The sequence below is a fragment of the Tenrec ecaudatus genome, chromosome 2 (assembly GCF_050624435.1).
Source record: "Tenrec ecaudatus isolate mTenEca1 chromosome 2, mTenEca1.hap1, whole genome shotgun sequence".
NCBI lineage: Eukaryota > Metazoa > Chordata > Mammalia > Afrosoricida > Tenrecidae > Tenrec > Tenrec ecaudatus.
Genome location: NC_134531.1, coordinates 237,180,956 through 237,190,381, shown reverse-complemented (window position 1 = coordinate 237,190,381; position 9,426 = coordinate 237,180,956). Strand labels below are relative to the sequence as shown.

The 9,426-nt window shown below is 40.9% G+C and overlaps 1 protein-coding gene across 1 annotated transcript; it reads right to left on the bottom strand.

Moving 5' to 3' along the window:
• Positions 1 to 8,835: 8,835 nt before the first annotated feature.
• Positions 8,836 to 9,130, bottom strand: LOC142441398 (small EDRK-rich factor 2-like). Its single transcript, XM_075543406.1, has one exon. The coding sequence runs from the start codon at positions 9,128 to 9,130 to the stop codon at positions 8,951 to 8,953; it is 180 nt and encodes a 59-aa protein (XP_075399521.1). The 3' UTR covers positions 8,836 to 8,950.
• Positions 9,131 to 9,426: the final 296 nt, after the last annotated feature.

The window sequence follows — 9,426 nt, the reverse complement described above, 5'->3', positions numbered from 1 at the left end:
GGTAGGCCAATAATTCTAATGTTGTTCCGCTTCATAGCATCAGACATAGCTCTTAGGTTTTCTTCGGCTTCTCTGATGCTCTTATTAGATTTTTGTCCACGTTTATTAAAGTCTGCTTGGCTGTCCTCCACGACACTGATGCGGTTCTCTGATTCCTCGAATCGATTCTCAAGGAACATGATTCTGCTATTGTTTTTCGTTACCTGCTCCTCAAGCTCCTGTATTTTCCTTTGGTATGTGTCTTTTATCTCCTCTATCATTTCATCCTTTTTCTGTAGTGTTTCCCTCATATTCTGCATCGCTCCAAGCACCATTCTGTGAGCTTCTTTGTATGGCATCTCAATGTCTGCTTCTTCTATGTATGTTGTTATGTTCAGGACATCTTCTTCCTTTGCCTTTTATTTCTCCTGTTTTTTCGTTGATGTCGTTGGGGGTGATGGCTGTTTGCGTTGAGTTGTTTTTGAGGGACCAGGTGCCATTTTCTAGTCTCTCTCTGGAAGACTTATAGGAATTCTTCTTCGATCTGCCTACAGCTGATTTTGCTATGGGATTAACCTACCACTTTATCTTCCTGTGGCTTCCCTATCAGGGGAGTGCCCCAGATGGCAGATCGACTGCCTGCACCAGTGTTGCAGAGGCTGGGCTGAAGTTCCCTCTATTGATTTGAATATTGATAAGTGTTGGCTGAGCTGCCTTATGTCCCCAGGTACACAGGCAGGAACTCCCTGGTGAGAAGTCTGAGGAGTAGCCCCTGGAGAGCAAGCAGGCCTTACCCTAGCCTTGGGCTATCTATGCAGGGTGGAGCTCACCTAGCTGGGTGTGACCCAGGCGCAAATGCCCTAGGGCAATGGGAGTGCCCTGTAAGTCTGCAATGGAGTGTGAGAGAGCAAGGCACGAACAAGGGGGGTGAGAGAAATCAAAAAGTGAGACTAGACTGTGCAGGGGTACAGGGAAGTGAGGGAAGCAAAAGAAACTATGTAGCTGAGTCCCACTCCTGCCTGTGGATCTACAAGGGCTTACTCCCTGCCCCAAGCCCCAGCGGTAGGTCGCAGCTGAGCCCCAAGAAGGGTCGCAAGGAAACTGCTGAGCCGCCCCCAGAGAAATGGGGGGACAGAGAGCAGAGATGTTAACAGACACCGCTGTGTAGCTGAAGCTTGATCCCTGCCTATGGAGCTGTGGGGGTTTGGGTTTATTCCCTGCTCAGACCACGTGGAGCGGCTGCGGCTGCGGCTGCGGCTGTGCCTTAAAAAAGCCCCTGCACAGCCCTCCAAGGCTGTGTGGGAATATAAAGCAGAGACGCAAACAGAAGCAACAATGTAGATAAGCAACAATGTAGATGAACCCCGATCCCTGCCAGTGGAGCCGCAAGAGTCCTGTTCCTGCCCTGAGGCAGATAGGGAAAAACTGTGGCTGTGCTGAGACCAAGCCCTGCTACAGGCTCCAAATGGTCCCGGCTTGGGCAGATCCGGCAACTGGACTAGGGTCGAGCCCCAGCCGGCTTCCACTGAGGTAAGCCAAAAGCCCCCAGCCCCTCAAAACCCCGTGGATCTGTGCCTACTTATCTTTATGATGCACCTCCTGCGATCCAGTGGCGTTGAATTTCACTCTGAGCAACTCTCCTGGGCTGGATTCTGCGGACTCCCTCTGGTGTGTGTCACTCCGTCGCCATCTTCCCGGAAGTCCCTCTGTGATTCCATTCTTGAAAATATTTTTCAGACTCATCTATTTGGATGGCTCACAGCACCACTTCCCTTGTTTTTTCTTCCCTTCTTCTATGTCATCAAATTGCTGTCCTTTCATGTCCCTCTTCATTTGCAGAAACCAAAAGAAGTTGCAGGGAGCAAGATGACTTGATTAAGGTATATGGGGCAAGAAAGTCATGATGATTTTTGCCCAAATCAGTGCATTGAGATGGCTGTGTGATCAGGTGTATTGTCCTGGTGGCATAATACCGTCCCCTGTCTGCTACAAATCAGACCTTTTTTCCCCGTTGTTATGCTATTTTTTCAGAATCTCTAAATAAAAGCCCGATTAACACTCTGATCTCAAGGAACAAGCTACAAATGCACTAATAGTCAATATTTTTTCAATTCAGGAAGTTGACAAATGAATAGAATCAGCTTTGTCATTAACTGACATTTCACCTTTTACAAAACAAGAAAACCACTCATATGCTTGAGGTTTTCCCATGGCAGTGTGCTTGTAAACTGTGTTCAACATCCGTACAGTTTCTGTGGCATTTTTTCTCAAGCAGGAAGAAGCCACACTCTGTTCTCTTCAATTGTTTATCACACAAAAAATGAAGTTAGGGGAAAACTGCTTTTATGAAGAAACCTTCCAATGTGAAGGCCACTGGGTGCACTAACTCAGAGTGAGTTGCTAGATGCTCACCTCGTGGGAAAAGGACGTGTTACAAAAGCTCCTCTCTGACTAATGCAATTCTGGGTTTTGTTGGGGGGGGGGTGTACCCCTCATAAACAAAGCAAAGTAAAACATGAAAATAAGCTCTGTAAGGACTTACACTCTTATGGTTTTTCTGTTTATCAATGAAAATTGCTGAGTAAAAACACCAATTGTCCAGATGCATTTACTATAGCATCACATCTCTGCTTTCATTTTTTTAATATGTTTGTTAACTTGTCCTTCCTTTACCCTTTCCCACTCATCAGAGAGTTTTAACACCAGCAAAATATTTGGATCCCAAATCAACCATCATTAAGTATTTTGGTGCAAATTTGGTGTAAAATACAACATTTATTTGACAATTGAAATAAGCATTCTCTGCACTTACCCACTCAGTGGCCAGTACAATCCTCTCTGCACGTCCATAGCCTTCCAGGATCTGGCACTTATGTGGAAGAGCACTGACTTTCTTAAAAGAGCCCTAGTATGTGCAGTGCTGGCTTCTAGTCACACCTGGGTCGTCAAAACTGATTCCATACCCAGCACCTAAGGAACCCTGGTGGTGTTGGAGGTTACATGCTGGGGGGCCAACAGCAAGGTCAACAGTTCGAAAGTACCAGACCCCCTGCGGAAGAAAGTTGATGATTTCTACAACCCCGAAGCTTTACACTCCTGCCACTCCAAAGGGGGCAGTTCTCCTCTGTCCTATAGGGTCACTATGAGTTTGAATTGAGACAATGGCAACGAGACCCATCCCCTGACCCCCAGTGTTCTCTGAACCTAAAAGAGTTACTTCTCAGCAAGTCACCATATGATCTGTAATTGGATGAGGTATCCAGCTAGACAATTAGAAACTTCATCTAGAGCCAGACGTCCCATTCTTTTAAGTCCATACCCAGATATCATCTGGCTGGTAGAGGGCTGTGTCCCACTCACCATAGAGTTCTCCTCCATGGATCCTACTGCACTGTAGCTTTTGTTTCATTTTCTTTTTACTCTTCACCGCCCCCTTCTCTAGTTATTTTAAACTTTATCAGCTTTCATTTTCCTTTCTTTCTCTCTCTTTTTCATATTCTCTGTCCTTTTAATTTTTCTCTTCTGGTTCTCTTGTCCTCTTTTTAGCTTTGTTTAGCAATTTTTTTCTCTATTTTCTTTTCTTTATTGTTTTTCTTTTTTGTTATTGAATTCCCTTTCCTGCTGTGTATGCCTGTTTTCTTCCATTGTTCCCCTCCTTTATATTTTATTTTTGTTGTGGGTTGCTTTCATCGCTCTCCCCCCCCCCCTGCAAAACCTCGGCCTCATTTTTTTCTGTGTCACCCAAAACGAGATCTCTTTCCCTCTTTTTCTCCCTTATTTTGTTTCCTACTATCCAGCAAGCAACAGTGAGTATACTCACTTCCTGAAGCCTTGAAAATTAGAAAAGTATATTATCCAATACTGTCCCACTCACTCATGACAGACAGAAGCCAGTATTAGTCAAACTTGCCTCCAATTACACTAAATAACAATGGAAAATGAAACGTTACACACTTGCATTCACTATCACACCCACCAGAACACAAGTAGTGAATTCCTGAAAACACACCAATATATAATCAGCATAGAACAACCCGCTGACTTACATAGAGTGGGAAATTTCAGTCCATATGAAGAAACAAGAGGGAGTGGAATAAATAAGTGAAAAAAATACAAAACAAAGAGTGAAGACTCACAGATGTATGAGTTATTGGGTAAGCAGGGCCTGGGGTAGGCAGCCCAGTAAGAAAGGGGCACTGGACTAATGATTTGTAACGTGTCCTCTCTATTTAAGAGACATAGTAATCTGTACTATGTTGGGATTCCCTGTTAGTTTTGTGACTATGTATGTTTATTTATTTATTTATTGTGTTTCTCTATAAAAGAGAGGCAGGATAGGCAATCTTACAGAGATAGCCACTGGTCCTACAGTTCCTGGGGGGCATGGTAGGGGAGGAGGTGGGAGGTGAGCGGGGAGCCCACAGTGATGACAGAGGAACAGTAAGTGTTCCAACCTTGATGGCGTGGAGTGTGTAGCTTTTTGGGTCGGTCATGTTTAATAAAATGAATTACATCTGAGAGGAACTACTGAGAGGTGAACGACAGGTAAAAATAATAATGGGGAGGAAGAAAGATAAATATATGTGTGTTTGTTTATGTATGTCTATATGATGGGAGGCACAAAACAAAAGGAAAATAAACACATGACTAAACTGCAACCAACTTATTCCATATCAATTGATTTACAAGTGAACCTAATTTTGTTTTGTTTGCTTGTGCATGTAATTTTTATTGCTATTGTAACTGATTATAAACAAATACAGTGACTTAAAACTATCCAGGTTACATGAGCAGTTTTTGCTGACTTGCTAGCGGAAAGAATGGCAGCATAATCCTGCCCAGTGGTACATAGGGGTGGGGAGATCTGGCAATCTGCATCCTTTACAATTACAGCCAACGAAATCCTATGAACCAATACTCTCTGGATGAAACTTCCTTCCATTTGCATTAGGGTGATACTTTGATTAAAGGGTAACCCTCTACCTAATCTTCCCACAACTGTTTTGTTGCCCACAGCTGCTCTTATCATGGAGGTGATTACATTGCATTAGATTACATCTTGGGGGACTTTTCCACTGACAAATTCTGACCAAGCAAACTTGACCCCAAATCTAACTATGTCAATATCTAATCTCCACCAATGAGAGGAAACATCATAACCTAACCTTTAACTGTAGCCTGCATCTAGTAAGTTCTTTCCAAAGTGTTAAGGGGAACAAAAGAGTGACTTTATAATGGAAAACTGTACCTCACTTCAGCCACATTTTCGAAAGAAATATCCTATCACTAACTTATTTAGATGCGACACTGATGGAAATGTGTCTCCATAGTCTTCCTCCACAGAATAAGTTACTCTAGCTTAATTATGAGGAAACAATTACAGAAAAATATATTAAGTGTCAATCTACAAATATCTAACTAGTTATATAAAATACTGCCAGTGTTATTAACCATGAAGTATAACAAATGGTTACAGGAAAAGGATGCATAGAGAGACACAAGTTAAATGTATTCTGGTTAGGGCGTTGGTTTATAGAAAGCATATTAGATAACCACTAAGTAAATATGGTTCAATATGAGCCATGCTAATTATGTGACTTTGTGAATAGTAATAATGTATCAAAAATGCATTGAGCATTGTAATATGTTCCTAAGGTTAAGATTTAACAAGTCACTTTGAGTGTTAGGTTTATTAGAACTCTTTGTGCGTTCTTCAAAATTATTTTTCTGTGAATATAAAACAAATATAAGATAAAACTTTATTAATCAAAGCAACCCAAATGGAAAATAAACAAAACAAAGATTAACTTCTTGTTTAAAGACAAAGGCAGTCAAAGTGAAATGAAAGCAAATACTTGAGATGGTAAATGTAACTTGTACACTGCTATTGCCTCCAGAACTGGAAGGGGCAAATAGACAATTCATATAATTTGGAGACTCTTAAAGTAAAAATGTCCATTTAATCTCACCTGGAGCTTAGAGGTGGATGAAAAATAATTTGTTTCAGAGAATTTAAGATATGACTAGTTTTAAATGAGTTTAGATGAAAAAGTATTCCAGATATCCAATATTTCCAAAATGCTATGACACTTTATGATCCCTGGTATCAACCACCAGTCCTTCTTTCCGTGCATTTCCTCATGTCCAGGGTTCTAAAATTCATTGCAATGTAACACAGAACTCTTCAGTCTCTTAAGGAAATGACACAGTCTTTTAAGGAAATGGTTGCGGATGCTGGTGAACTCCAAATCGGAAGTTTAGGTGCCATCCTGGAGAATCCTCATCCAGAAGGCTACAGAAATTGAGGAAATCAGGCAGCTGGAAGTCAAGTTTCAGGAACCTGAGATCAGGCAGAGGGAAGCCAGATGCAGAGTCCAGAGCCATAATCCAAAAAATGCCCCAAAGTCACAATAGGTCTCTGCTTCTGCGCATGATTGATTAGGAAGGAGATTTCACACATATAGTTTTGGTGGGGCCTGTGATTTTGGCCTTATGGAGAACGCATGCACAAGGGAGAAAAAGGGGATGACTTGAGCCATATCCTCAAGGTGGAGACTCAAAAATACATCCCACCTGAATCATTTCTCATTTGCAAAACAGATAACTCTCTCTAAAATGGTATTAAAACTACTAGCATAGAGACTAGAGTTTGCAATCCACCACAAAAGAGATGATTATATTAGAAGGGTCATATTAAGTTAATAACTACATTTCAGTGGGAGTCTATCATAAATATCCAATAGAATTAGGGTTGTTCATGACTGCCTACCCAAGGCCAGGGGCTTGAAGAATCAGAAACAGTTATATTGAACTTCACAGTATTCCAAATAATGCAGGAAAATATCGTAAAGCTAGTAGGGATGAGAGACCTGAATTGGCATGCACACAATAAGTGTGAGGGCAAGAAAAGTGAAATTTGCATGAATTATATAACAATAATGTTGTGACTAACAATGACTCAGTAGATTTCCAATAGAAAAGAATTAGGCATTCTGGTCATAGTGGATGTCATAGTGGATGTCAACATAACAGTGAGAGATAGTATAAGACAGGTATTTCATAGTACTACTAATTATTATTATTTTACTAGCTCATGCTCATGAAATTATTTTTATGGATCTCACACTTCTAAATACTCTGACTGTATTAATGGATTATGGCATGCAAACTATTAAATAATATATATATTCCATAATTGATTTATAGAGTTGAATTAATACCATTGATGTAACAGAGCCAATATGTATAGTTCAAACTTTTCACATGACTGCAAATCCGGTGCTCTTAAACACTACTATCTATTGTTGTGGAAACAGCTGTGCACCACATTTCCGACAGCAATCTCCACACCCTTCCTATCGGCTGTGAGGTATGCCCAGGGATTACCAAAGTAACAGATAATCCTGGTTTTATTTAGGAAATATGAAAATGGATATTATGTAGCCGACATTATCAAAAGTATTTTTTCTGTATGTGGTAGAAATGGTGGTTCCCAGACAAATTAAAATCTGTCAATGGAAAAGTCTTATTTTAATGAGATCTTTTGAGCAACTGAGAAAATGGAAATTTATCTGCATCTATAGCATAAAATCACCTTTGTAAGCATTAGTTGAATAGTTTTTCTGAAATTATTACCCATTTTGCTATGGTGGAAGATCAATAAGCACTTTCATGTTTTTCTCCAGGAAATACTTGCACAACATTTTTTTTAATAATCCAAGACTTAGCTTTCTTGGGCAAGTAAGAATAGATTGCTAACCTTGGCCCACAGCTTGCTTTATTAAGCAAAGACTTATTTATTAAGGGCCCTATCTTGATATGTGCACTCAACTTAAATTATTGTATAAAATTCTTAGCTAAAACCTATCTTTTTTTCTTTCAAAGATCTGAAGTAATTAGCATGAGCTCTGTTCCCCAAACCCTCGAAATATCCTCTCATAACACCCCCCTTTTGAGACAGTGTGGAATTCTGTCACGAGTTTCTTTTGCGATAAGAGCAATAAAAGAGTCTCTTTTGCAATCTTTTGCAATAAGAGCAATATAACTTTAATAGACTGAGAGATTTTTTTTTGCTGATCTTGTGAAAGTGTTAACGCTCAACACTTGCTGACAATTTTCACTTATTTTAAGCATCATTATTGTATGTCATAAGTGGTTTCTGCCACATCAGGAAGGGAAAAGAGATAGAGCAGGATCTTATCCATGTCTTAGCTCAAATATTTCAAACCTGTTAAGTCTTCTAACTCTGTGATGTCATATATATATATATATATAAAACACCATTTACATGGAATAGAATAATTCATCTTTAACTTTAATGCTCACCATTTTCTAAGCTCCATAGTTTCCCGCTTTGTCAACTGCCTGAAGAACCTTTACATGTGTATGCACTTATATCATCTGACAGTATTTAACAGAGATTAGTTGAACAAATGGAGTCCTGGTTGTGTAGTGGTTATCCGTTGGGCTATGACGAGCATGACTGTCAGTTTGAAACCATCAGCAGCTCCATGGGAGAACAGCTGGGCTATCTACTCCCAGTCTCAGAAACCCATCATTGGTCATTATGTGTAAGCATTGACTCAATAGTGGTGAAGTTTGGCTTGGGTTTATTTGAACTAAACATGTTTATGCCAAAAAAATAAGTGTAGTAAAATTTGACAATTGTTAAAAAATAGTATGTACATATTTCATTTTTTTTAAACAAAGCTACGTTTAATACTTTGGGGTGAGCCCCACAGGAATAAAAAACACTGGGAAGGGGTAACCTCCTCACCCCCCAGGTGTGGCCCAGGGGGCGAGGGGCTACCTGAGGGGAAGGGAGCACAACAAGGACCCGCTGCAGACTCCGGGCAAAGGGAATGCCATCGGTGCTGGGACCTGTGAGCACTACAGGAGGAACGCGAGCGTGGTAGGACTGGCTCCAGGCACACAGGCGGAGGGCAAGAGGGTTGGAAACGAAGCCACAGAGCTACTTGGGTTCCCCCTTCTTCTCGTTTGCCTTTTTCTGCTTCTGCTGCATGATCTCCGAGTCCCTCTGCTTGCGGGCAGCAGAAGAAAGCCCGTCATCTCGGCGCTTTCCCTTAACCGAGTCGCTCTGCTTTTTCGTATTCTTCTGGGTGGCAAGCTCGTGTTGGTTATCGCGGGACATGGCGACGGCAGCGGCTCCCGCCTTAAATATATTTCTTGCCTTCTCCATTAACACTTTAAATGTCTCGAGGAAAAGCATCGCCAGTGATTGACACATATCGATCAATATTCTCCTTCCACTCTGCTAAATGCAAAGTAGTACATGAGACAGAATGAAAGGGAGAATAGGGAAGATATCTAAATTGAGCACTGACAAATGACTGAACTGCAAGTCATTTTCATTACCACATTAAATTAGGTTCAGTGTGACGTTTAGCACCACAAGTTCAATTTGATTCAATGCTCTTGACCTAGTAT

Coding starts and splice junctions, on each gene's coding strand:
- LOC142441398 (XM_075543406.1), bottom strand. CDS start 9,130: ATGTCCCGCGATAACCAACACGAGCTTGCCACCCAGAAGAATACGAAA.